We start from the raw sequence: 26209 nt of genomic DNA, 5'->3' as shown, positions 1-26209 counted from the left end.
CAGCCACACAAGTCAGCTTTGGGAGCTCTCGGCGACGCCCAATGCGTGCGCCGGTAGGGGGGAGTGTGTGCGCGCGTGTGTGAGATGTGGATTGTGGCAGGCTGCTGCTGCTGATGGGAAGTGTGCTCTGTGTGTGGCGCTGCGCTGGCGTGCGACGCGCGCGTGCTGTGTACGTGTGCGTGTTGCGGTCGCGCGCGCGTCTGCGTGTGCTGCGCGCGCGCTGCCGGTGTGTGCACTGTGTGCTGTATTCTGTTGTGCGCCCTGTTGTGCAGCTGGGAGGCGCAGGCTTGGCTGGCAGGGCTGCGCGGTGGGTTGCGGCGTGCTGCGGGTGTTCGTGCGCCTGCCTGGTGGTGTGCGGCGGCCGCGCAGCCCGCCCGACCGGGTCGTCGGCGGCCCAGGGCGCGGGCATGCGGTCTGCGCTGCATGTGAGGCTGTGTGCGCGGCTGGCGCGTATGTTTCCGTGCGGCGAGGGACGCGCGTATGTGTTCACGCTGCGGGCGCGGGCGGGCGCGGAGGGCGGCGCGGTCTCACCGCGGTCCGACGCCCGTTGGTCTTCTGCGTGACGAGGCGGGCGCGCAAAGTGGCCTTGCCGCCATCGCGTTGCCGCGAAGGAAAAAGAATCTAGGCAGAGAGTACGAGTTAGAAACGGGAAGCAAATTGCGTGAGCGGGGGGGGGGGCTGGTCTTGATTGAGCACGATCTGAAGCCATCGCTCAGCCTCAGGGAATATATATATATGTTATTGAATTTAACTTGAGGGCAAAAGAGAAAATATTTGGCGATCGATGCCGAACCTACCTCGCGCGCGGCAGCGCGCGAAGCGGAAATTCCAGCGGCGAGCAGTCCGGCGTGGCCTCTCGGGCCATAACACCGTGGACCCGGGACGGCCCTCCCATAGCAGCCCATAAGGCCATAACATGTTATGGGTGTTATGGCTGTTATGGGCCCTGTTATGGGCTGCTATGCCCAGAGAGCCATAACACCATAACAATAACTGTGAGTGGGGACAATTTTTCCTAGTTCAAATTCGGGCACGCAAAAACTCGGCACGGCAAGGGGTAAGAAACGATGATGCGAGCAGAACACTCATACCCGAGATGCCACCGGCGTGCCCGCAAACCAGCTCGATAGCACCTCGCCTCTTGCGTGAGAGTGGTACTCCAGCCCACCAACGAGGCTGCTGTCGTAAAAGGCATCGCCGCCCGGCTCGCTCACGGCGCCCTCGAACGTGCTCTCCCACCACGCAGAGAAGGCAGCGCTCACAAAGCGGCTGCCCGCCGCCTCGCCGACCGGCGGGCAGAGGACGGTGCACGGCCTCCCTCCGGCGGTGAGGCTCGGCCTGCCGCCTGGAAGACGCATTGCTGCTGCGTGCAGGTAGGCGCGCGCCTCGCAACCGGCGCTCGACGCCGCGTAGCGAGGGTCGCCGAGCACAGGTGCGCCGAGCGATTTGAGGGCGACGCGCAGCTGGTGAGTCCGCCCCGTCGCCGGCTTCAGAAGAAAGGCGTGGCATCCTCCCCCTTCACTGAGAGCTGCGCTCACAAAGTGGGTGACAGCGGGGTTGCTCCGCTCTCGCGTCAGCATCCACTGCCCTCGCCTGCTGCGCGCCATGTCGCCAATCACCCTGCCCTGCTTCTTCTTTGGCTTGCCAGCGGCGAGCGCGACATAGTACTTGTGCACGCGCCGCTCGCGGAGGAGGAGGGCCATCGCCGAAGCAGCCTCGCGGCTCTTGGCCACCGCCATGAGCCCAGAGGTCACGCGGTCAAGCCGGTGGCACGGCAGGAGAGGCTCGTGCAGAGAGCCCAGCTCTCGCAGGCGCGGCAGCAGGCCGGTCTCGTCGTCGGTCGAGTGGAACGCGAGACCAGGCGGCTTGTGGATGAAATAGAGCCCTGCTGTCTCAGCCACGAGGCGCGGCAACGGCTGACACACCACCATCTGCTATGGCCGCAGCCGCTCACTCGGCAGCGGTGGCGAACGGGTGGACGGGGAGAGCGGCCACTGTGGGTGGACGGCGGAACACAGCGAGCGTGCGGCGGCTGCTGCTCGCAACTCTGACACGGCGAGACCGCGGAGGACGGAGGCGGTCTGGTGCAGAGCCTCGGAGAACAACGCAAAAAGAATTTTACAAGACAAGCCCCTCTCACAGCAGACTGGCTCGGACTGCAAAAAGAAAACGCAGCCGCAAAGTCCGCCGCAAGCGGCGTGGCGTGGGTCGGTTGTGCATCCCTCCGGGGGCCCCTCTGCGCCGGGGAGGCGTTGTTGGAGGCTAGGACGCAAGCGTCCGTCGCCCTTTTCAAACTCGGGGCCCACTCACTCCGCTACGCTCCGAGAGGCCGCCGGCCAATACGCGCGGACGAAGAGCTGCCGCGAAGCGGTGGCGATGGCCTCGCAGGCGTCGCTATTGTCGACGCACCATCGCGCCTTCTCGATGATGTCGCTCGTATTCTCGAGCGCGACGATTTGGGTTTTGGTTGGCTTTAAATAAATAAATAAAAACGGACACCTCTCTACTGTGAGATGAGTAAAAAGGAACAGGTCCCCGCCCTTGCGATCTTTGTGCAGGGTTCTTTGTGGGTGTGGTCGGCGACTAGCCGGGGTCGTCCTCCCGATGGGGGACTACGACACTAGCACTAGCCGTCTTCCACATGGTCCCTCGGGTCCCTGCTGCTCCTAATCTCTTCGTCATCCTCCTGCTGATCTCCGCAACATCCTGCTCCCTCCCTCGTCTCGCCCTGCGCGTCTGCTCCGCCTCACCGTCTTCTGCCGTGCGTCGTCTGGCGACGGGTCCTCCATAGTCGGTCGAGGTCACCGCCCTCCTCGTGCCTCTTCCCAACGTTCCCTCGGCGGCCGATGCCGTCTGCTCCGGCTCCCCAGTCCCCGGGTCTGCCCTGCTCTCGTCTGCGCTAGTTTCTGTTTCGTCATCACTGATGTCCGTCCTCTTCTTTCTCCCCTTCTCTCTCTCTCTCTTCTTGTATGCTTTGTACATCGCGTCGATTCCTTTTCGCGTGAGCACCAGCCTGAAGCCCGCCCAGCATCTGAACCGCTCCCTAAGTCGAAGGAGCATCATCAGTCTCACCCACTTCGCTCGCTGCCCACCGTCTCCGCTCCCTCCCGCTTGAGCCGCCGTCGCGGCCCTCGTTCGTCCCACTGGCTGTTGGCCCGTCCCTGCGTTATCCCTCCTCTGCGACTCCCTGTCTCCCTCAAGGCCGGCCGAGCCTCTTTCCACCCAGTGAAGAGCTTCCTCAGCCACTCGATGTGTTCCTCTCTCTTCATTATGCGCGCCGTAGCCTCATCATTGAGCTGGATCCACCTCTGCACCGCTCCCGTCGCCGCCTCGGCCACGACTTGCAAGTTCCTCGTGACCCCGGCGCCAAGGTCCCTCCGGCTCTTCTCCGAGAGGTCATCTACCAGTGCTGGCAACACCCCCCCGACGGCTGGGGCCAGTGCATCGTACCCGTCCTCATCCAGCACCCTATAGCGTGAGCCCTTCAGCGCAGCGACATGCGCTATCCTCAGCGTCTTCAGCGTATCCTTGGAGTCGGGTGCCGCCTGGGCTACTTTGCTGATCGCCGTCCCCGTCTGCGCTCGCGCTACTCTGAGGAACCATCTGGCCTGCTCCCTATTCCCCAGGCAGGCGCCGCTAAGCAAGTGCGCCATCGTCGCTCTAGGCGGGTTCTCATCTTCCTCGGTCCATTGCTGCGCGGCTTTCCGCACGATCGGACACAGCGGGTCTCGCTTTAGTGCCGCCCTCCTCGCCGCGTCCCTCGCGGCCTTACAGACGAGGCAGCCCCTGAGTTCGCTCCTTGTGGCGGCGCCCGGGGTCTCTCTCCCCGCCTCTCCCCGCATAATCCTCTCGTGGTGCGCTCCGTGTGGCACCCCCGCCTGCTGCCGCACACGCGCTCCCATGACGGTCTTTGTCACCACGTTCTGATCATCCACGTCGGCGAAATCTCTCGCGCTCGCCGTGCTGATCCTTGATCCGCTGGCGCTTGTCCCATTTGTGTCTCGTCGTTCCCCTGACCACATCGCTCCACAGCGGCCCCGTCACCCCTGCCGTGTGCGACCCCGCCGTGAGCCCCTCGCCGAGCCGTCCTCGCACCCACTCGTTCGTGTGGCCGCGTGTGGCGTAATAAGTCCTCCGGTCCAGTACCTCCCGCCCCCACTCTCTGTCTGCCATCCTCCGGCGGTCCGTGTATAGACACGGGCGTGTCCTCACTGCTCCACGGATGACGTCGGTGGCATCCTCAATCTCTCTGGCCCCCATGTATGCAGTCGCCGCTGCGTCGGCGTAGGCGTTGCCAGCGCACCCCGCGTGGCTCGGTACCCACAGGAACGTGACAGATTCGAGCTGGGCGCGATATCTGCATATCCCCTCTAACTGAGCCCCTCCCTGAGCCCCGATCCCACTCCCTGAGCCCCTCGAGAGAGCCTTTTCGGTACGCCGCCTCGATCTGCTGTAGCGCGGGCTTGCAGTCGCTCAAGACGAGGCACCTCCTGTCCGCCGCATCTTCCGCCGTTGCCATCTTACGCAGGTAAGCCAGCACCGCGTACATTTCCGCGTCTATCACCTGCCAGTGGTCTGGCAGTCTGCCGCCCCACAGCCCTTGCCCAAACGCGAGCCGCAGCTCATCGTCCCCGCTCTCGAGCTGTTCAGATCCCTCGACGGGTCTCCCGAATCGGGCCGGCCCTTCGTACACCCCATACGACACTACTGGTCGAGGCACGAACCTATCCCCCACCCACTTGTTTGGCATGTCTCTCCCTCCATCCGTCGCAGCGAGGTGCGTGGAGGGCCGCGCTCTGTGCAGCGCGAGGCATATCCTGGCAACCTCCGCGTTGAGCTCACGGCCCTTCTCCGAGCCGAGCGGCTCTCTATCCTTGCCCATCATGACCTGCGTCCCGTTTCTGTCGGACAGCGCCCGTGTCCCGACCTCAAACTCGTCCCACCGCAGTAGGAAGCGCGTAAGCGGAATAGCGGATCCTCCTGGAGTTCGGCGTCTCTTACCCACGCGCCGTGCCTCGGGGGCGAGCCCTCCATCTCTCCCAGCCCCGGCACTACCCCTCCCACCTCATCGCGTGTCGCCAGTTGCGGTCTCGCTACTCCGCTCGGCGGCTCTTGCTCTTTTAGCTCGCACGGCTGCCGGTATCCGAGCGCCTCCTCACTCGCCCTCGCCATCTGTTCCGCCACGTCGCCGGCGTCACTCCCTCTCTTGACCGCTACGACTATACCGTCGTGCTGCAACGACAGCACTGCGTGGCCGTTGCGCGCGGCCCAACGCACCTTCGCCCTTCGGCTGATACTCTCCGCCTCCTGAAAGGCGAACGATTTGACTGTGCGTTCCGGATGCCCCTTCCCTGGCTTGTGGTGCGCAAGCCAATCCGTGACAAAGCGGGTCATTCCCGTCCTCTCGTCCAGGCTATTGCTCAGCCAGAGCGTGCCCTCGGCTTGCGCCTGAAGGTACGCCCCAAAGGTTAAGGCTGGCTTTTCTATGATTCACTTTGTTTATTTATTTACAACGCACTCTCTCACATGACAAGCGATCCCACGACAGCGATTGTGGGGACTACATGATCCGTACGTGAAGGGTGGAGGGGCCTGTCCGCGGACACAACGCACTCTCTCACGTTACAAGGGACATTCTGCGAGATGCAGGGAGGAGCTCAGCCTTGGGAGGAGAGGCGCTTAAAGCGCAGGGGGTGCCACAAAGGTGTGGCGGAGAGGTGCCGCCGCGGTGCCCACCGGTGCCCGCAAGGAGCGCCGGCCTTGGAAGCCCGCCTGCCGGGCCACATGGTGAGGCCGTCGTGGACGCCGCATGGTGAGGCCGTCGAGGTGCGCTGACGCAAAAAAAGAGAAAAAAAGTCGCCCGTCGCTCCCGCCGTTGACGGCTGCCGCCGCCCCCGTTTTCCGAGGACACCGTCGTCACCAAGACTCGTACGTGCCCGTGCCGGCTGCTCGTGCTTGCGCCGCTGTGACATACATGAAGCCGCTCCTGAAGGTCCGCACGGTGACACTCGGCCTCAGCCTTCTCCCTAACCAGCCCGACGCCTGGGATCTCGAGCTCGCGCGGGCCGCCGCCTTTGTGTCTTCCGCGCGGCGGCGGCTCGAGGACGCGGGCTACGAGGTGCAGACGACACGGATCAGCAGCCAGAGCTTTGAGTCGTGGGTCGACGTCTCCGACGCGACCGCGGCGCTCGAGGCCTTCCGCCGGCTCGACGCCACCCTGCTGCGCCTCGGTGTCGGCCTCTTCAACGCAGGCCCAGCCACGTCGCCCGAGGGCCTCGCGCTCGTGCCGCAGATCGTAGCGCTCGGGCCGCGCATCTCAGCCTCCGGCGCGATGCCCGGGCCGCTTGACCGCGCCGCCGCCTCGCGCCTCGCGGACGCGATCCTTACCATCTCGCAGACGACCGCCGGCGGCGAGGGAAACTTTCAGTTTTGCGCCTCCTTCAACGTGCCTCCCAAGGCAACGGAGATGGCGCGGCCCGCTCCCGCCGCTAGGCCGCTCGCGACCCACGTTGGCGTCCTCGCCCCCGCCAGACGCCCTTCTTCCCCGCGTCCTACCACGAGGGCGCCTCCCCCTCCTTCGCCATCGGCTGCGAGACGTCCGAGCTTCTCGCCCACGCGATGCCCCGTGCCGGCGGCGACCTGCCTCGCGCAAAGGCACTCCTGGTCGACACCTTCACCGACCAGCTGCTGCCGCTGCAGGCGATTGCGCGGCAGCTGTCGCAGGCGCACGCACCTGCCGTGCGCGGCCCTACTCTAGCCCAGGCCTGGACCCGGCCTGGCGACCCCGCACAGGCGCACGGCCTACAGTACGACGGGATCGACGCGAGCGTCGCGCCGATGGGCGATGCGAGCCCGCTGACCGGCTCCTTCGAGTCGCTCGGCCTCGGCTCCTTTGGACAGAGCGGCACCCTCGCCGCGGCGGCGCTGGTGACGGGCGCGCTCAAAGAGCTGCCCGTCGACACTTGCGGCTACTGCGGCCTCATGTTGCCGCCCCTCGAGGATGCGGGCTTGGCACGCGGCGCGGCCGACGGCGCCTACCGCATCCACGACTTGCTCGCCTACTCGGCCGTGTGCGGCTTGGGCCTGGACACCGTCCCCGTGCCGGGCGACGTGCCTAAGGCCAAGCTCGCGGCGCTCCTCCTCGACGTCGCGGCTCTCGCGTTCCGGCTAAACAAGCCATTGACGGCTCGCCTCTTCCCCGTCCCCGGGAAGGCCGCCGGGGACGCCGTCGAGTTTGAGAACCCGCACCTTTGCAGCTCCGCGGTCTTTGACGTGCCCTGAGCGCCTTTCCCTGAACGTGAAGTGGCCCCCGTTTCCGAACGTCGATCCCTCTCCGCTCGGCCCGCTCGTCGTCCCGGGCTCCCGGCAGCCGGAGCCGCGCTCAAAGGTCAAAGTTGAGAGAGAGCTGGGGCCGCGGCGAGGCCCTCCGTCCGCTCCTCGCGAGTCGCGTCCCAAAACGTCTTGCTACCAATCTCAGATTCTAAGTACACTCGCCCTATTGGCCACGGGCCCATGGGCGCGGGCGCCCCTGATCGCACCTCGGCGGTCGGGGTGTGCACTTACCGTCGCCGGCGTCGCGCCCGCGCCGTCCGTGAAGCAGTCTCACACACACTACTCTAAGCTACCGCGAGACTGGCAACGAGACGCTCACAACGAACAGATGGCAACGCCTTGGTGTCGGCTCTTGCTGGTAGACCCGTATCGACACCACGACGCTGCTGCTCTCAGCTCTCTGCACACCCACCGAGACGACGACTTCCTAGTCCGACTTGCGGTCGTTGGTTTCCCTCACTTTCCAAGGCATCGGCACATCGTCGCGCACATCGAGCCGCCTGCCGACTTCGCCGTCGAGGCGGAGGCCTTCTTGCTACCTTCCTCGGTCCCAGAGCCGCTCTTCTTTCCGCTTGCCTTCGGAGAAGCGTCTGCAGTAAACCCGAAGCCGTTGTCCTGGCGTTTAAATGGGTTGTCCGACAAGCGAGGCGAGCTGACCGTCTCAACCGCCTCGTGCGTGGGGTAAGCCTCGACGGGCACGCTCATCTTGGGCTTGGGATCCGCGGGCCTTGTGGTCGTGATCACCTTGGGCTTCACCGTGGCCGGCGCTGGTGCCTGCGTTCTGCTCACGCTCACCCCCCCGGGCACACCAACCTGGTTGAACCCGGAGGCGCCGCCATAGACGATCTTCTTCTTGGGCTTCTTCTCCGCGTTGCCTCCCTGCGCACCCTCGGCATTCGCCATCAAATCGAATGGCATCCTCGGACTGGGCGGAGCGCGCGTCTTGAAGTGGGCCGGTGGTGCCGAATTCCGCTCAATCGACGGGCGCCGCCTGATTTGGAAACGGTTGCAAAAAACATTTTTTTCGCAGTGATCGCTGGGCGATCGCCGCCGCACCACTGGCCCGGCCTTTCCTCCCGCGGTCCGGGTGGCCGCGGTATGATCGAGGTCATCTGCAACGACCGGCTGGGAAAGAAGATCCGAGTCAAGTGCAACCCTGATGACACCGTCGGCGACCTCAAGAAGCTCCTCGCCGCGCAGGCAACGCGCCGCCGCCCGCCGCCGTCCGGACTCACCTCGCCCGAGCGCGCGGCGCACCTGCCTGTTGAGCACCCGCCCAGCACGAGCCACCCCGGCCCCGCAGACGGGCACGCGGCCAGAGAAGCTGCGCATCCAAAAGTGGTACACGGTGTACAAGGACCACATCAGCTTGGACGATTACGAGATCCACGACGGCATGGGCCTCGAGCTTTACTACAACTAGGTGCTGGCAGGTTCCGAATTCGAGGTGGGCCTTCCTCTGTCGGCGCCGCCCGCCACAGATTCGAGCAGCGGGGCCTTCCTCTGTCGTGCGCCGCGCCGCGGCGTCCCAGAGAGCAGCGGCCGCGATGCTTCTCCGCTCGCCTCGGGCGTGCGGTCGCCTCGGGCGTGCGGGATCCGCGGTCGCGACGCGCATTTTGCTTCACCTTTATTGCTAGCTCGCGAGGATCTTTGGTTGTTACGGGTACGTTTTAAATAAGGCTTGGCCCCTCAAGCGTCTCCCGCCCCCCCCCGCGCGCCGCGCGGCGGCCTTCGGCCCTTCGCGCCTTCGCGCCCGGGCCCGCTGAGCCCCCTTGGCTGTCAGGCTGTCAGGTGCTGTCAGGTGATCTGTCGGGCTGTCGGGCAGCTGTCAGACACTGTCAGGTGCCTCTGTCAGACCAGCTGTCAGGTGCTGTCAGTGCTGTCAGGTGCTGTCGGGTGCGTGTCTGACAGGGGGCAGGGGCGGCTCAGGATCACAGACACCCCTCTCAGGATCACAGCACCGGCGGGGGCGCGCCTCAGGATCAAGCACCCACGGCAGGGTCTGTGAGGATCAGCAGACCTGGAGGGGGCGCGCTGAGGATCATATGCCCGAGAGGGGTGCTGTCAAGATCACAGGGCTGCAAAGGGTGGCACTCTCGAGATCAGAGCGCCAAAATAGGTGCAATACAGATCTCAGCGGCCGGAAGTGGGCGCAATACAGATCACGAGCGCCGGAACGGGTGCAATATAGATCATGAGGGTTTTGTGGTCTGTGCGCGGACGGCCCGGGGAGCCTGCGGCGCGTATTTTAACCTTCCCCGACAGAGTCTCTCGATACGGCGCGCGGCGGCGCCGCACCCAGCAAGCTGGGACCGCTCCTTACGGACTCGTCGCTGCGCTCCTCAAGGCAAACACGGAGCGCGCTGCGCGTGCGGTCTACGCCGAATACTGCGGCCGCCGTCACGACTGCCATCCTCGGCGGCGCCGAGCGCGCGAGCGGCGCCGATGGCCAGCCCGGCGCCACCTCCCAGCGACAAGCGCATGAGCGACAGGACGCGCATGAGCGACAGGACGCGCATGAGCGACCGGTATAGCGCACGTGATTGGGCGCGCGACGGTTTCATGATGTAAATTGCACCAATTTCGGCGCTCGTGTTCTGTATTGCGCCCACTTCCGGCCGCTGATCTGTATTGCACCTATTTTGGCGCTCTGATCTCGAGTGCCACCCTTTGCAGCCCTGTGATCTTGACAGCACCCCTCTCGGGCCTATGATCCTCAGCGCGCCCCCTCAAGGTCTGCTGATCCCCACAGACCCTGCCGTGGGTGCTTGATCCTGAGGCGCGCCCCTGCCGGTGCTGTGATCGATCCTGAGAGGGGTGTCTGTGATCCTGAGAGAGGCTTATCTGGTCTGACAGGCGAGGTGATCTGAGAGCTGTCGGGTGCTTTCGGAGCTGTCGGGTGTTGCTGTCAGACGCTGTCGGAGCTGTCAGAGCTGTTAGGCTGCTGCTGCTGTCAGACGTAGGGCCGGTGCTGACAGAGCACGTATCTGACAGCCTGACAGCAGAGCCTGACATCAGAGGTGACCCGTCGCTGTCAGGCCCTCTAACGTGACAGCCTGACAGCTGCCCGACAGCCCGACAGCACACAGTGGCCTGACAGCAGCGCTGACAGCCAGACAGCCTGACCAGCCCGACAGCAGCACAGACCGAGGCTGTCAGAGAAAGTGCTGTCAACGCGCTGTCAGGCTGTCGGGCACTGTCAGGCGCTGTCTGGGGTTTGCTGTCAGGCTGTCGGACCAGGGCTCAGCGGCCCGCGCCCGCTGGGGCGGCCGCTCCGCCTATCGTCGGCTATCGCGCACGGCGGCGCGCGCACGCTCCTCCCACTCGCGCACACCATGCCTTCTTTCTCTTTTTCTTCATCCGCTCTTACGGTCAGGAATTCGGTCAGGGTTCCAACTTTTTCCGGGGTATGGTTGGTAGCAAGCATCGGCGGCCCAAAGGGGTGAGGGTATGGTCCTGACCGCCCAAGACTAGCCCTACCATACCCCCAAGCAGGTCTGCCAGCTGGCGGGGGGGTATGGTCTTGAGCTGGGTTGGCCGAAAAACCATAACATTGAATTGATAGGAGTGAGCGCGAGTACCGTGCCCCGCAAAAAGTTGGAACCCAGGGAGGAGCTTATGAGCGTCGAGTTGGAGCCTCTACACGCAGCCGCCACAGTTTCTCTGCGCCTCCGGGCGGTGCACCAACGATGGTTCGGTGCTCAGTGCTTTTCGAGCTCATCGTCTGGACGACCCTGACGGCGAGCACGATTGGGCCCGGCACCGTGGCGGTGTGTGCAAAGGCCGGCGCAGACGCGCAGGAGGCGCTGCTTTGGTGCGTCGTTGTGGCTGCCGTCGTCGCGTGGGTGCTGCAGGAGGCGTCGGGGCGGCTTACAAACGTGTCGAACCGCACGCTCGGGGACTGCGCCTACTTCAAGATGCCAGAGGGCTCGCGGCTTGCGTTCCTGCGCAAGGTGCTCGCGTGCTATGTGGTGTTTGGCGGCTGGGCGTACGAGGCGAACAACTTCGCCGGCACGATGGCGGCGGTGCGGCTGGTTGTGACGGACGAGGCGGCGCTGTACACCATCAACGTGCTGCTCGGCCCCCTGTGCGCTGGAATGGTCGTCGCCGGCTCAACGCAGCGCCTGTCGCTCCTCTTCTCGGCGGTGGTTGCAGCGATGATAGTCTGCTTCGCCGCCGTGATTGGTGGGAGTGGCGTGCCCAATTCGCTCGTCGGCGGCCTCGTGCCGACCATCCCGGCCGGATCGTACGAGGTCGCCCTCGGCCTGGTTGGCACCACGACCGTGCCGCACAACCTGCTCCTCTCGTCGGCCCTCGCGCGCGGCGCGTCGGCGCGCTCGGTGCAGCGGGGCGTGCTGCTCTCGGCGAGCCTGTCGGGCCTGATCTCGCTGCTCATCCTCATCGTCGGGATGCACGTGCACAAGGACGCGGCCGAGTTCGAGCTCCGCGACGTCGCGGACGTCCTCCGGTCTGCGATGGGGCGGGTCGGCGTCTGGGGCTTCGCGCTCGGCTTGTTTGGCGCTGGCGTCTCGTCGGCGATGACGGTGCCGCTGGCGTGCGCGATGGCGGTGGAGGACATGTTTGGGCTGCGTGCCCTGAGCGCCCTCGCCACTCAGGAGGGGACGGAGGCGGGCCGAGGCCCGTCAATCGGGAGCAGCCTGGCGGCTCCAGCCGCCACGGCGAGCCCCGACGCCGCGGCAGGCTTTGGCTCGCCGCCGCAGCCGAGGAGCGCGCGCAAGTGGGTGGGCGCGACGGCGTCGGACCGCTGGCAGCACGGCGGCCGCGGCGCCATGATGAGCGCAGTGGTCCTGCTGGCGCTGATCCCCACCCTCGCCCGGCTGCCCACAATCGGCATCATCATGTTTGCGCAAGTCGTCAACGGGCTCTTGCTGCCGTGCGTCGCCGCGCTGCTCTTCGCGTGCGTCAACGACGCGCGGCTGATGAGCGCCGCGCCGCAGTCCACGTGGGGCAACGCGCGCGCCCTCCCATGCGTGGGGATCTGCTGCTTTCTGGCCTTTACCGTCCTGTCCAAGCAGACGGTCTGCCGTCTCGTGCCCGGCTGGGGAGGGAGGCAGGCGATGGCCATCGCGCTCCCGTGCACGCTGGGCGTCGTGACTGGTCTCTGCTTACTCGTCCGATCCAGCCGTAAAATGACGGCCAGCGCGAGGGTCGCGGCGGACGCGGCGGCCAGACGCGGCGCAGAGCCGTCGGCAGAGCTCACGATTGCGCGTCCTCGGGCCGCAAACGCCGACCTGAGCGTGTGATGCCCCTCGCGGCACTCGGAGGGCTACCCATCTCTACTCTACGGCCATGGAGGTCTTGCGGCGCTATTCCGGTTGTGAATGTGTGTGACTCTCTCTGTGTGTGTGTGTGTGTGTGTGTGTGTGTGTGTGTGTGTGTGTGTGTGTGTGTGTGCGCGTGTGCGTGTGCGTGTGTGTGTGTGTGTGTGTGTGTGTGTGTGTGTGTGTGTGTGTGTGTGTGTGTGTGTGTGCTACTCTCGAAGCCGCGCGCGTGGTACTGTTAGCGCTCAAGTCGTAGGTTAGGTGCGGGGGCGTGTTTGTTATCGAAATTAGTTAAGGCGTACTCTAACGATTGTGGTCCGAATTTGCAGGCATGATGGCCATGGCCGCCGCCGCCGCCACTGCCGCCGCCGCGGCTTCAGGCCGAGTAGCTCTAGTAGACCCCGTGCTAGCGGTACGTGGAGCCGACTTGCTCGCACGACCGGGCTGCACGGGGGCGGACTGGACTCGTACGGATGTTGACGCCAAAAGCCCAGGCTGTCCCGACCCGTGGACTGGCCTGCACCCCAGGCGATACCGACCATGGAGGTGGAAGACGACGACGACCTGTACCCAACGGTGTGCGCCAATGCAAGAGATTGGGCCGAGCGAAGCATCAGCCCACGCTCAGCCCACGCTCAGCCCACGCTCAGCCCACGCTCAGCCCACGCTCAGCCCACGCTCAGCCCACGCTCTGCCCCCCCTCCCCCCACATTCGAACTGGCAGCCACTGGCACATGGGAGGTGCACCACGCCACTACGGTCGCGAGAGAGCGAGAGAAATGCGCGCTCACAGAGGAGTGGTGGTATATACACGGGTGCATTCATGCACTGTCTGTTGCAGGTGGAGGGTGAGGAATTGCTGACCGACCCAGATCTTAAGCACCTGGGGGTGCCGGCAGACTACGTGTGGCACATGTCAGTACAGGAGTGGAACGCGCTCATGCGTGCGCTGCACGGCAACGGGCGGGGGGCGGGCAGGGGAGTGGCGAAAGCGAGGGGAGGGAGGGGTGAGCAGAGGGAGCGGCGCGCGCACTGCCTCACCCTCAACGTGTGTGGGCTACACCTGGAGAGGCGGGATGGGACGATGGAGACGATTGAGGAGCTGCGAGGGGGGGCAGGGGGGGCAAGGCGGGTGAGGGATACAGGGAATGACACGACAGAGAAGCTAGAAGACGTGATCGGGATCCTCAAGCAGGGGTGCGTGACCATCGCCACCCTCGCAGACACCAAACAGACTAGGCGAGAGCTGGAAGAGACCGTGGCGCTGCTTCAGACTAGAGGGCTAGACGGGTGCGGCACGCCAGGGTGGTGCGATCACATCTCGGGGGAGATGCACACAGGGGTAATGATTGTGTGGGACCCAACCCACATTCAGGTGGAGCGCAGGGACGCTGAGGGGAGAGCGGTGGCGACGGAAATCGAGGAGGGGAGGATAGTGAGCGTGGAGGTAGAGGAAGTGGCCAGCTGCAGGAAGTGGACGCAGTTCGGGGTCTACATGCCGGTGAGACAGAGGACGGCGGCGGCGGTGAGACCGACGTGGGAGAAGCTAACGGAGGCGCTAGATGCCACGAGAGGGGAATACATGATCGGGGGGGATTTCAATGCAGAGACGGGGGATGCGCTGAAGGGGAGGGGCGCACAGAGGGCAACCCTGGCAGACAGGCTGTTCCAGCAGATGCTGGATGATGGAGGCCGAGAGCTGCTGACCATGGCGGACGAAGCCACCTACCGAGCAGGGACGCAGATAGATAATTGGGTGGTCACCCCCGGGCTTGCGTCATGCATGGGGCGCACGAGCACAATGCCGGGGGTGTGTGGGGACGACCACAGGGCGGTGGCGGTGGAATTCTTTGGAGGAGTGGGTGGCGTGGGAGGGCCTCGCGAGTTTCGGGAGCGGGGGGTGAGCACATGCATGGATCGGGAGGCGGAGGAGAAATTCACAAAGACAGTGCAGGAGGTGTTCGATGACGAGGTGGAGGCCGATACGGAGAAGCAGCTGAGCGTCTCCGAACGGCTGGAGAGGCTGTCGAGGGTGCTCACACGACACGCTAGGGCGGTGGTCGCGGCCGGGAGGGCAAAAGATGACGACGAGCCGGACAGGGAGGAGCGGCCCACGGGAGGCGGGGAGGCGGCCGAGGGGGCGGGCGGCCGAGGGCCGCCACCTAAGTCCAAGAGAGAGCGGCTGAGATGGAAAGTGGCGAAGTGGTACAGGATACGGCACGAGGTCAAGAAATGGAGCGGCACGATGAGCGATGGATACAGGAGGGAATGGGAGGGAGGGGGCTTTTGGAGGGAACCAAACCTGGCACACCTATGGGAGGCCCTCGAGGCTCAGCCACAGCTGGCGAATAGAGAGAGGCGCGCGAGAGCATTGGAGGTCTGTGAGCGCGAACGACGCGACGCTGAGCAGGAGTTCCTCCTGTGCCCGCGGACTGGGGGGGAGAAACTCACAGAGGTGATGCAGGAGGTTGCGACAGAGAACAGCGGCAACAATGCTAGGAGAGTCTTCGAGATTCTGAATAAGGAGATGGGCAGAAGAGCGGGCGGGGGGGAGCTGGTTGCGATGTATGAGGGAGGGGAGTGGGTAACCTGCCAGAGGACGGGAGAGCGGGTCTGGCAAAGGCACGTGGTACGAGGGGACGAAGTCCGCGACGCCGCGGCGAGGAGGGGGAAGGAGATCAACGCACGAAGAGAGGCGGACATGGCGGCGGTTGAGGCGCTCCTAGCAATGACAAAACCAGCCGGGGCAGAGGACCAGCCCTTGGGGGTGGAGGGGACGGGGCGGCTCGTGGACGATGTGCTAAAGTGGTCGGCGTGCGAGGCGGCGATCAGGAAATTCAAGAAGGGAAAGGCGATAGGCAGCGACAAACTAGATGGGTACCTGATCCGAATTGCACCAAGGGGAGTGCAACGGGAGTACTGGAGGTTGCTGCAGGAGATTGTGCGGGAGGAGCAGTATCCAAAGGTGTGGAACGATTGGATTGCTATGATGGCAATGAAGCCGGGGGAGGATCCGAAGGAGCTCGAGAGGAGGCGGGACCTTTGGGTACAACCGCAATCAATGAAGGGGCTGATGCGCATGCTACTGCCTGAATACGACCGAGCGGCGGCACACACGGTGCCGGGCTCGCAGAGCGGCTTCACCAAGGGGATGAATGCGCCTGCGCAGACGCTCACGGCAAGGTTGCATGCGGAGGAGTGCATGATAGAAAGGAAGATGTGTGTGAGGGGCTATATTGACCTAGGCACGTATTTCATGAGTGTTGTGAATGAGGTGCAATGGAAAGTGGAGGAGTGGGCCGGTGTGCCAGCAGACGTCACGCGGGTGCTAAAGGCGCTGAGGGAAGGGCTCGGCGAGCTTCCTGGGCTAACAGGAGGTGATGGAGGCGACGCCGGTGGAGGAGAATGCGGCAGCGGGCTCGGCGGAGGAGTTGACGGCGAGGCAGACGGCGGGCTTGTTGGTGGCGGCGGCATCAAGTCCACCCAGTGCCATAGGACATCGCTCACACCGCACCAGAGCATTTTGTCATGCCTTCGCGTCTCGCACACCGCGGCGTTCGGGGCCTGATTCCCCTTGCCCCACGCGTCCTGCTGCCAATACGGCAATGGGGCCTGCCCATGCCCCTCTCCGAGCCTGGTGTGGCATCTGCTGCCCTCCAAGCAGGGACAGCCGGTTGGGAGCCAGTACCAACACGTCGCTGGAGGCTGGGTGGGCACGGGTTTCACCAGCGGGGGCGGCGGAGGGAGCAAGGGCGGCGGGGGCGAAGATGCTGTGAAGGAGCCAGCACAGCCATCCTGGGTTCCGGCTCCTACCCAGATAGGGGGTCTGTTCTCCACGGTTAGACCCTATGCAATAGGTAGGTAGGTCCGGTTTTGACCGCCCCAGAGGGCCCCGCAATAGGTAGGTAGGTGGTGGTGGTGGTGGTGGTGGTGGTGGGGGGGGGGAAGTAAAAAAAACGCTTCGCTCGCGGGAGGGTCCGTGCCCTCGACTCTGTCGAGGGAAGAGAGTGCCGTTTTGGAGCCGTCCAACGCCTCGAGAGCCCAGTAGGCCATGCTCTGGCGGGCTCGCGAGCGGCGCGCACCGCGGTACAAGCCGGCGCGCGGCGGGCGCTGGGAGCCTATTCACAGAGGCTAACGCGTATTTTTTCGCTTCGCTGCGCGGCCTGGGAATAGGTAGGTAGGTGGGGCACGGAGCCTGGCGATTGGCGCCCGCAATAGGTAGGTAGGTAGGGCGTTTTGGTGCGAGTCATGTTACAGACCCCCTATCTGGGTAGGAGCCGGAACCTGGATGTGCACCCTAGGGAGTCTGCCTCTTCCTATCTCTCTTCGCAGTCTCTCGCCGATTCTCGCTGCAACCTTCATGCCACCTCGCGGTCGTCCCACCCTCGTCGTTCTCTCCCTTGTCACTTCCTCCTCTGACGCGTTGTTCTCTTCTGCTGTGAACCAGCGCACAGCGCCATAGTATTTTCTTCTCATAACAAGGCTGTGAAGGAGCCAGCACAGCCTTCTGGATGTACACGAGGTTAGCCTGTGCGGGGAGGGAGCGAGTTTTCCATGCTGACCACGCGCGCCAGAACTGTTCATGGATCGCAGGCTGTTGCGCTCTTGCTATCCGCATCACTGTGGGCATTACTGCTCGCGAGCACGATCTGTTATCGAAACAGGCTCTCGCCAGAGGTGCCCGAAAACGCTTGGCTATGGTCGACGGCGTCTCCGCCGCGTCCACTGCAGCCTCCTCGCCCGCCACCGCACTCGCCACCGTCGCCGCCTTCGCAACCGCCGTGCGATGTACCCATTAGCGGGCCGTTTGGCGTCGGCCCATTCCGCCTGCTCTGCTTGCGGCGCACATCACGCCACGCGCCTCGGCCAGCTGGCGACGAGGAGCAAGCAGTCTCGCCGTCGAGGAGCGGCGCCGACCGTGCCCATGTCCACCGCGCTCGCCTCTCCCGAAGGGTGGCGCTTGCCTGCGGAGCGCATCGGCTACCCGCCGGACTGTGACCAGAATTGGCTGCTGACCAGCACGGTGGCTCCCGTTGTCAACGACCTCATGGCCAGCGCCGTGAGCAGCATTCTGCCGGCAGACGGCAGCGGGAGGCCTCTGCCCGCGCGGCTCTTCACAAACGGCTGGCTGCGCGCAGAGACCAATCTCGGAGGCCCCGTAGTCGACTTTTCAAACCTTGGTATCACGAGCCTCGTCCCCGGCGAGGTGACGCATGCTCTTTGCCGGAACGACAGGGAGTGGTACGAGAGGCAGCCCCTTACCACCAAGGTGGCCAACGTGCGCCTGCCCGATCACCTCTACTTTATCGTCGCGGGGATCGAGGCGCAGGTCTCCTTCAACTTTACCGTCAGTCAGAGGCTGCCGCTGGGCGGGCCGCTCCACATCGCCAACGGAGCCGGCAACGCCACTCTGCGTGGCTTCCTCGGGATGGATGTGGACGGCGGCGCCATCGGCCGGTGCGAGGGCAGCCTGGGCGTGCAGCCGTGGAGCATCTCGCAGCTCCACGTCTTTGGCGTCGGCTTCTCCGATGCGTTTGTCAGGGCCGCAGTCGGCGCCGTCCTGCCGTTGCTCGTGGGCGAGATCCCGGAGCTGCTCTGCCGCGGCGAGGCGTCGACTGTCAGCGCGCGCATCGTCGACGAGACGGGACGGGCGCGCGCCTTCGGCGGTCTGCCAGAGCTCGCCAACGCAAAGCTGACGCCCGTCCTCGCGCCGCTCCGCGCGCTGGACCTCGTGGTCGGGCCGGATCACCTGAAACGCGCGCGCCGCGACAGGGAGCGGCTCGCCCAAGTCGGGGTAGAGACTACGCTGGGACAAGGGCGCTTTTCAGGGATGGCTTGAGAGGCATCCGCGTACGATGTATAGCTATTTATTGTTAAGCTGATTGTAAACCCTCGAACGTCGCAATTTTCTGTGGGACGGTCGTCGCCGGTCCTGAGGGAGGGTGTAGAGGATGTAGAGTGTAGAGCGCTGTAGAGCTGTAGAGATGTAGAGCGCTCTGGAGCGCTGTAGAGCTGTAGAGCTCTACATCGGGCACGGGACGAACTGCGTGCGTTGTAGAGCGATGTAGAGCGCGATTTTGTTGTAGAGTTTGTTGTAGAGGCTCTACAGCCAACCCGCCGGGAAGGCAGTGACTCAAAGAGGTCGAGTCGCACTAATGGGGTGTCTCCGAGCTTACTGGAGCTCTGATGGACGGCCCTGACTATCCCTGACACACAGAGAGTCACTCTGATGGCACACAACACCCCATAACTGCGTCATCACCAGCCTGCCTTGCGTCGCCGGTGCCGCATTCGTCGCAGTGCTTCTTTAGCAGGCGGTGGACTGTCGGCGGCGAGGACGGTCGCATTTGCGCAAGGCGAGGCGAGCATTCAGACGCGTTGCATGCGCCATGACTCGCGCCAGCGCGTGCGGGAGCTCCTGGCTGAGCGTTGAGTCCAGGCGAGTTGCGCTGGCCACTATCGCTACGCCGAGCTGAGCTGACGCGCCGAGGCGCCGGCCAGTCGCAGCCGTGAGGCATGCCACAGCAGCAGAGGCACCTCCCACCCATTGGGCGGGCAGACAGAAGGCCAGGGCAGCACTGGCGAGTGCAACGCGCCTCATGTCGGAGAGCGACCGTGCCTCGTTCGCCGCTTTTGATGTAGAGTTTGTTGTAGAGATTTCACGTTGTAGAGCGCCTCTACATCGCTCTACAACGCACGCAGTTCGTCCCGCGGCGGATGTAGAGCTCTACAGCTCTACAGCGCTCTACAGTATGATATACAGCGCTCCAGAGCGCTCTACATCTCTACAGCTCTACAGCGCTCTACACTCTACATCCTCTACACCCTCCCTCAGCGCCGGTCTCTGGGGGAGGGAGAGGGGGCTCAACCAAGTGCCGTGTTCACAGTCCGGGCACTGAGAAAGGTATTTTCTTCTCAATAACTTGTTTGCTCATAACGCCGCTTGTAACCACGACCGATGCGAGGACGCAAGTCCACCGACCTCGGCCATTCCAACGGCCAGGCCGCTCGCTTAAGGCTGATTGGCTAGACGAGCGGCCTACCTCCAACGGGGAAGTCTGACGAACGGGGGAGCTCTGATCGCCGTACTCACCGGGACGCTGGTGAGGTGACGGTGGGAGGGCGCCCCCCAGACAGCCCCTCCCGACGGGGACGCCACCACCCTCGCCCAGGGATCTACAATGCTTTCTTAAGGTCCGACAGGTTCGGCACCGGGCACCGCCTCGGTATATAAAATGCGCCTGCGGGCGGACCCTTACAGATCACAGATCACAGAAATAACAAGGCTGTGAGTGAGAACACGCTCACCGACCAAAACTCGCGCGTCCATGTCAAGAAAGCGCGCCGAACTCTGCCTTTCTCTCCATGTCAGTGGAGGGGCAGTCGTATGCCGCCATCATCTTTGCCCTTGCTGAGAAGCGCCGAGTGGACGGAGGGTACTACCCAGCGAGCGCAAGGCGGGTGCGGCAGGCTGCATGCGCCGCTGCAGTGCTTGGCAAAGCGCTCGAGCGGCTTGATCCGCGGAGGCCCCGAACGGCAATCGTCCACAACCTGGGGAGAGAAGAGCTCGGCATTCTCACACATGGCAAGCTGTGGCGGCTGCACCGGTGGAGGACGCCTCTAGACGGGCTCAACAACAAGAACCCGCTCTGGTCTCTCCCGTTTGCGCGGGTCATGTACTTTGACACCGACCACCTGCCGCTCCTCACCGGCAGCGCTGAGCGGATCGAGCTGCGGCGGGCGTCGTTCGAGCGGGCGTGGAGCGAGCCAGGCGAGCTTCGGGCGTTGGGCGAAGTCAACGCAAAGACGGGCCTACTCTGCTTCAACGGAGGGCTCCTACTGCTGAGGCCGGCGGCCGCCTCGGCGGCTCGGCTAGAGGCGGCCTCAAACATGTCGGCACGGCTCGTCGGCACGCCGCCCTCACAGTGGGGGCGCAGGGTGGCCGCGTTCAACCAAGGGGCAGCCGTGCCCTTTGAGGGCAACCTCTCGCGCTGCTCGCACCCCGGAGGCGACCAGGTGCCGCTCAATGCCGCCTTCCAGCACAACTGGGCGCCGCTCAACCTCACCTCGATTGACCCCTACAGCTGTGGGTGGGCGGTGGCAGGTGGTGGCGGCGACAGTGGCGACCAGCCCGCCCGCTTCAGCCAGCTCGACGCCTACCACTCGTTCCTCAACACGCTGCCGCTGCAGCTCGGCGCCTCGTGCAACGAGAGCGCCGCCGCCGCCGGTAGGTGCCCGCTCCCGCGCTCAGTCATGGTTGGGTCTCGGCGTTGGGCCCTGGCCGGCCGTCACGCGTGCCAGGCGTCGCACAGCCGATTTGCAAAGTACTGGTGGGAGCTGTTCCGGTCCTTGCCGAGCCGGACTCGGGTGGTGTGCTCGAGATGGGGCGGGTGAGAGGAGAAGGAAGAAGATGATGGGCACTTGCAATACGGCTCTAGATGGGGGAAAGAATCTACACACATCGAACCCTCTGGCAGGGGCAGTAAGTAAGTAAGTAAGGTGGCGAAGAACACACAGAGTCAGACCAACGACACGTTATCATCGTATGGGTGAACACGCCAGAACGCAAAGGAGAAGGGGGGTAACTCACCAAAAAGGGATTTGACATAACTCTCACGGGCTGAGTGCAAAAAAGAAAATGACGCGAAAAAAGAAAATCGAACCCATCGGCTGGAATACTTGCTGCACAGGTCGAAGCTGGAGGCAGGTCGCTAGACTGAGATGAGACCGCCAGTGGAGTTGGGAGTCCACCGTGCACCGCGCTGCGAGCCTGTCGTGTCCCTTGTCAGGAGCAGGAGAGCCCCACCTGTGCCCCTGATCGTCCTTCCAAAATCCTGCTCGTGCAGGTGTGGACCCTGTCCTCCTCCCCCATCCCCCGTTTGGAGGCCGCACTTGGAGCACTTGGAGTGCAGTCATCAACCTCACATCCAGGGCCGCGCTCTCTTTCTTTCTTTCGTGAGAGAGGCTTGTATTTTGTCTTTCTTTCTGGAGCCGGTGTGTGTGCCACAGTGCCAGTCCGCGCCAGTCCGCGCCCTTGTCGTGCCAGTGTGCTGTGTGAGACAGGCTTGATTCTCTCTGATGCCCAACATTCTTTCTTTCTGCGCGCCAGTCCCGTGCCTAGTGTCGTGCGAGGGAGTTTGGTTATAAAATTCTTTCTTTCGACGGTGAACGAGCTAGCGAGTAGCGACTAGCGTGCGGGGAGAGCGGCATTGTGCATGGTGCGGAGTGCATTGCCGTTCTTAGCGGAGTCGCTTAGGCGGCTCCGGTGGTGTGCCTGTGATTGTGCTAGCACGCGCCAGTTCGCACTTGTGTCGAGCCTGTCTGCTGTGAGAGAAATTTCCGACCAAAATCTTTGTTTCTGGGGCGGCATGGAGGGGGAGAGGAAGAGCAAGGGCGAGAGAGGGCAAGGGACTGGGCGCTGGCATACCAGGGGGGGCAGGGTAGTGGGCGGCGATCGCCGCATACCGTCCTATGGCGGCGAGTATCGCTACGCCAGGGAAGACAAGGGCGTCGAAGTGCAGCTGCTGCTGTTCGAATCGTTCGGCGGGTTCGGAAAGGGGGTCCGTGAGATCCTCCGGAAGGCGGCGGACGTGCTACAGAACAAGCTGACGCGGGCCCAGTACCTCGATGAGGTGACTTGGACCACCATGAGCTGGCTGGGGCTGCAGAAGCAGCGCATCTCAGTCGTTCTTCACACACGGCCATCGCAGAGCAGGTCGTGAATGAGCTTGCCTGTGGCGGGGGTGGGCGGGTGCACGGAGCTAAGTGCCTCGCCGCCCTCGCAGGAGTCGCTTAGGCGGCTCCCGTGGTGTACCTGTGTTAGTGCCAGTGCGCGCCAGTCCCGTGCCCAGTGTTGTGCGAGCGAGCGTGCCAAAATTCTTTGTTTCTGGTGGCGGGCCCAGGGTTGTCGGATGCGGCTGCCATGGCCACGCGTGCCTTGGCCTGGGATTGGACGCGCAAATACAACGCCCGATCAGCCCGCCGCGCCAGTCCGTTCAGGGGCATTCGCTGAGCGGCTCGACAATGCACTCTCCGAGCACGAGTCTCTCGAGAGAACGTTGATTGACGCTCGGGTCGCTGTTGACTCCGCGCACAGCCGTTTGCAACGCCTGCGGATGAACCACACTGCGGGAGAATTCGCCAACGCTGCCTTCGCAGTGGCCGCTCTCGCTCCCACCGCGCTCGCCACTGCCGCCCTCGCCACTGCCACGCTCTCGGCCACGGCAATTAGACCCGCCGCCCTCTCGCCTCCACCTTCTTCTCCTCTTTCGCCACCGCCGGCGCAGCCGCCGCCGCCACCGCCGCAGCCGCCGCAACCGCCTCAGCCGCCACCGCCGCCACTGCAGCCGCCACCGTCGCCACTGCAGCCGCCACCGCCGCTGCAGTTGCAGCCACCGTCCTCACCCACATTGCCAAGCCCGCCTCAGCCGCTGCCACCGCCGCTGCCAAGTCCCGCCCCTGCCGCCATCACCAATCTGCCCACTCTCCCGCCCCCTTCCCTGCCGCCACCGCCTGCGCCGCCACCGCCTCCGCCGCCTCCGCCACCGCCGCAACTGAACTTCCCGCCTCCCTTGCCGCTCCCCGTGCCGCTCGTGCCGATGCCAGCGCCCGCGCCGCTGCCGCCGCCGCCGTTTCTCGCAGGTGTCCCTCCGCGGGAGCTGGCAGGCAGAGAGCCGCTCCAGCCAGTCGCGCGGGCGCCAGCCAACCGAGCGGCTTGGGGCGGGGGGTTTGCAGGCGGTCTCACTCAAGCGGAGGACGGCGGTCTCGCAGAGGGCTTCAGCCTCTCGACGCCGGAGCAGCAGCAGCAGCAGCAGCAGCGGCAGCAGCAGCAGCAGCAGCAGTGGGAGATGGAGCAGCGGCAGCGGCAGCAGCAGTGGGAGGTGGAGCAGCGGCGGCAGCAGCAGCAGCTGGAAGAGGTGGTAGAGGAGGAGCTGCTCGAGGAGGTGAGCGACGCGTGCCTCTCGTCGCTCATCCACCGCTCCTCCAGCCCGGCGATCGTCCTCTTCTCGGACGGCGCGCGGCGTGTCTGTGTGGCCGCGAGAGCGATCTGGCCGCCCCTTGCACTGAGGCGAGCGCAGCGTGTGTCGGTAGGCTCTCGCGGCAGCGCTCTTCTCGAGGGCATGTTCATCGAGTCGTCGCGCCGCAGCGGCGGGCTGAGAGTTGTCAAGGCGCCCCCACGCCCCATGCCCCGCGAGCGTTTGCCTCCGAAGCCCCGATCTCGTCCAGCGTCCCTCCGACACAGGCGCCCATCTCAAGTTGCGGCCGCCTCTGGCAGTGGACTCGCTCTCAGGGCCAGCCGCTGCAGTCGTTGCCCGTGTGCGTCCTCTTCGTGCGTGGGTCGCCCGTCGCGACGCTGGCTGCTGGCGATTTTACGCCGGAGCTGCTCATGAAGTGGTCGTACTTGGCCGGCTGAAGCCCGTGTGTGCGAATCAGCGAGGGTCGGCGCTGCGCTGCTCGACACCGCCGCAGTCGGCGGGGCAGCGACGCTCGACACCCATTTTCTTTGCACACATGCATGTTGATTTGTCCACTGCCTTCGGACGTGTACCTGAAGCAGTGAGAGTGTGAGCAATCAACCTCTCCTCTCTCTTCTCTACTTCCACACCTAGATCCTAGTACGCCCTGCGGACTACCTGTGTTATATCGGTGTTGGCGGCACTGTACTTTACTGTAGACACTCGTGTACGGAGTCTTCCCATCGGCGTATGACCGCATCCACAGCTTCGGCGATCGGCCACTCGTCATGTACGGCGCGCTGCTCCTTGCTGCATGCAATCTTCATCTTCTCCACTCCTCTTGCACATTATGCTGCTACAGAACACGCTCTTGTCGTTGGTTTTAGGTATGTTGTTAGCGGATCGCGACTTGTCGTCGGGTCCCTTCTCTCTCAATCGAGAAGGAATGAGGTCAGGTAGAGTGCTAGCGAATCTCACCCGTACTGTCTCTCGACGTCACGTCTACGACTATTCCCTCGGGCGACCTGAGGCCCACCGTCGCTCCAGCCACGAGAGCATCTCGCCCGCCTCCTCGCTTGCCATCTCGAGGGAGTAGCTGCGCATCCGGTCGTTGACGACGACACCAATTTTGGCGAGCTCGTCTCGAAGCTGATCCGCAAACCCGTAGTCGCGGCTTCGTTGTGCAACTCGCCGCGTCTCCAGCAGGCCGTCAAGTGCGCGTTGCGCCGCAGCGTCTAGCTCCGTCTCGTCGATGCTCTCGGCCTCCTCGCGTGTGTAGCCGTGCCTGCTAGTCGTTTCTTCCTTGGCTGGAGGCGCGCTCAGCCGCACGGGTGGCATCGGCGTGTGGATAGACCACCCGGGTCTTCCATCGGCACGCATGCTGCCGCCGCCGACAGTGCCGACAGTGAAGGTGCGAGCCGAGTCGTCGATGCTCACCCCCAGCGCGCCCAATTCGTCTCTGAGGCGGTCGGCGTCGACAAAGGCGCGTCGCTGCCGCGCTCCGACCTGCGACACGACAGCCTCTTTGGGAACACGAAAGCCTCTTTGGATTGGGCGCATGGTGGCGAGAAAAGGAGTTGGTGCGAAACTACTAGCTTTGGTGATCGCACCCGCTCCAATAGAAGCCGGTCAATTGTCAGCTGCTCTTCCTCCGAGAAACTCACGGCTCCGGCGTCCCCTCGTACGTAGCCGTGGCTGCTAGACGACGGCGTCTCGCCGCCATCCCCAGCGCTTTTGCGCGGCTCGACAAAGTACGTTTCCGTTCGGTCTTGAACCCGCACTCCAAAATCCCTCATCTTCTCGCGCAGCAGATCTGCCCGGGCGTAGTCCCGTGCACGCTGCGCCTCGCGCCTCTCTGACAGCATCTCGCGGAGCAGTGCCTCGGTCGCCTCATCAAGCTGAGCCGTCGACTCTGGATCGCAAGTGTAGCCTCCGGCAGGGGAAAGCGTGGTGTTGAGTGGAGCGGCGGCGGCAGCAGCAACGGCGGGGCCCACGAATCCAACCGCAGGCTCGGTCGCTGCGACGCCCGCGACGTCCAAGTTGATGCCTAGGCGGCGAGCGCGGGCAATGGTCTCGCTCTCGGAGATGTCCACACCAGCCCCCCCCTCCTTGGAGGCGATGTGCTCCTTGCCTGGCGTTGCAAAGCTAGCGTTGGCGCAGGGGGCCGCCTCTGGCGTACTCGGCGCCGGACGTGGATCGCAGAGCGGCATCGGCCCATTGTCCGCGTGCTGGCGGGGATGCGCATCGCCGGTGCTGCTGTCCGGGGCGGCTTCTTCCTCTTCGCCAGCGGTGTCCGCGACGGCTTCTGGCGGTTCGGATGGGTCGGTGCTTGGCTGGCACAGGCGCAATACCTCGAGCACCGTGAGCGAGACTGCCAGGGATCCGAACGGCCCGTCGTCTCGTCCGTCGAGCTGAATCTGGCCGCTCAAGTCTTGGCCATGCTTGAGCGTCTGGTGGAGGTTGAAGTAGCCGCTCGCAACCTCTTTCGCCTTCTTGCGTGGTCCAAGTGCACGCAGCGTGAAGGTCACGTCGGCGTCTTCCTCGTCTCGGCTGGCGAGCGCCTCGCGGAGCTTGGCCTCCGCTGCAAGCCCAATATGCGCTTCGAGCACACACGCAAACACAAACTCGCCCGCTGTTGCT

The 26209-nt window shown here is 64.4% G+C and overlaps 5 protein-coding genes across 5 annotated transcripts; 4 read left to right on the top strand and 1 right to left on the bottom strand.

The window, feature by feature from the left end:
• Positions 1-1355: 1355 nt before the first annotated feature.
• EMIHUDRAFT_57235 (RNA pseudouridylate synthase) lies at positions 1356-1907 on the bottom strand (the record flags this gene model as incomplete). Its single annotated transcript, XM_005782427.1, has 1 exon — positions 1356-1907. A coding segment is annotated over one exon (552 nt), but the record flags the coding sequence as incomplete, so codon positions are not given.
• A 4067-nt stretch (positions 1908-5974) lies between these two features.
• On the top strand, positions 5975-7281 carry EMIHUDRAFT_99518 (hypothetical protein; the record flags this gene model as incomplete). Its single annotated transcript, XM_005782426.1, has 2 exons — positions 5975-6445; positions 6532-7281. The coding sequence occupies 2 exons, from the start codon at positions 5975-5977 to the stop codon at positions 7279-7281; spliced, it is 1221 nt and encodes a 406-aa protein (XP_005782483.1).
• A 1149-nt stretch (positions 7282-8430) lies between these two features.
• Positions 8431-8755, top strand: EMIHUDRAFT_63906 (hypothetical protein; the record flags this gene model as incomplete). The annotated part of the gene is made up of 2 exons (XM_005782425.1): positions 8431-8555; positions 8602-8755. The coding sequence occupies 2 exons, from the start codon at positions 8431-8433 to the stop codon at positions 8753-8755; spliced, it is 279 nt and encodes a 92-aa protein (XP_005782482.1).
• Positions 8756-12027: 3272 nt separating this feature from the next.
• On the top strand, positions 12028-12934 carry EMIHUDRAFT_353020 (hypothetical protein). Its single transcript, XM_005782424.1, has one exon. The coding sequence runs from the start codon at positions 12123-12125 to the stop codon at positions 12594-12596; it is 474 nt and encodes a 157-aa protein (XP_005782481.1). The 5' UTR covers positions 12028-12122; the 3' UTR covers positions 12597-12934.
• A 7045-nt stretch (positions 12935-19979) lies between these two features.
• EMIHUDRAFT_462922 (hypothetical protein) lies at positions 19980-24328 on the top strand (the record flags this gene model as incomplete). Its single annotated transcript, XM_005782423.1, has 5 exons — positions 19980-20845; positions 22111-22246; positions 23042-23255; positions 23349-23557; positions 23857-24328. The coding sequence occupies 5 exons, from the start codon at positions 19980-19982 to the stop codon at positions 24025-24027; spliced, it is 1596 nt and encodes a 531-aa protein (XP_005782480.1). The 3' UTR covers positions 24028-24328.
• Positions 24329-26209: the final 1881 nt, after the last annotated feature.

The sequence above is a fragment of the Emiliania huxleyi genome, assembly GCF_000372725.1.
Source record: "Emiliania huxleyi CCMP1516 chromosome Unknown EMIHUscaffold_19, whole genome shotgun sequence".
NCBI lineage: Eukaryota > Haptophyta > Isochrysidales > Noelaerhabdaceae > Emiliania > Emiliania huxleyi.
The sequence above is the reverse complement of the archived record's forward strand: the minus strand, read 5'-3'. Positions and strand labels throughout refer to the sequence as shown.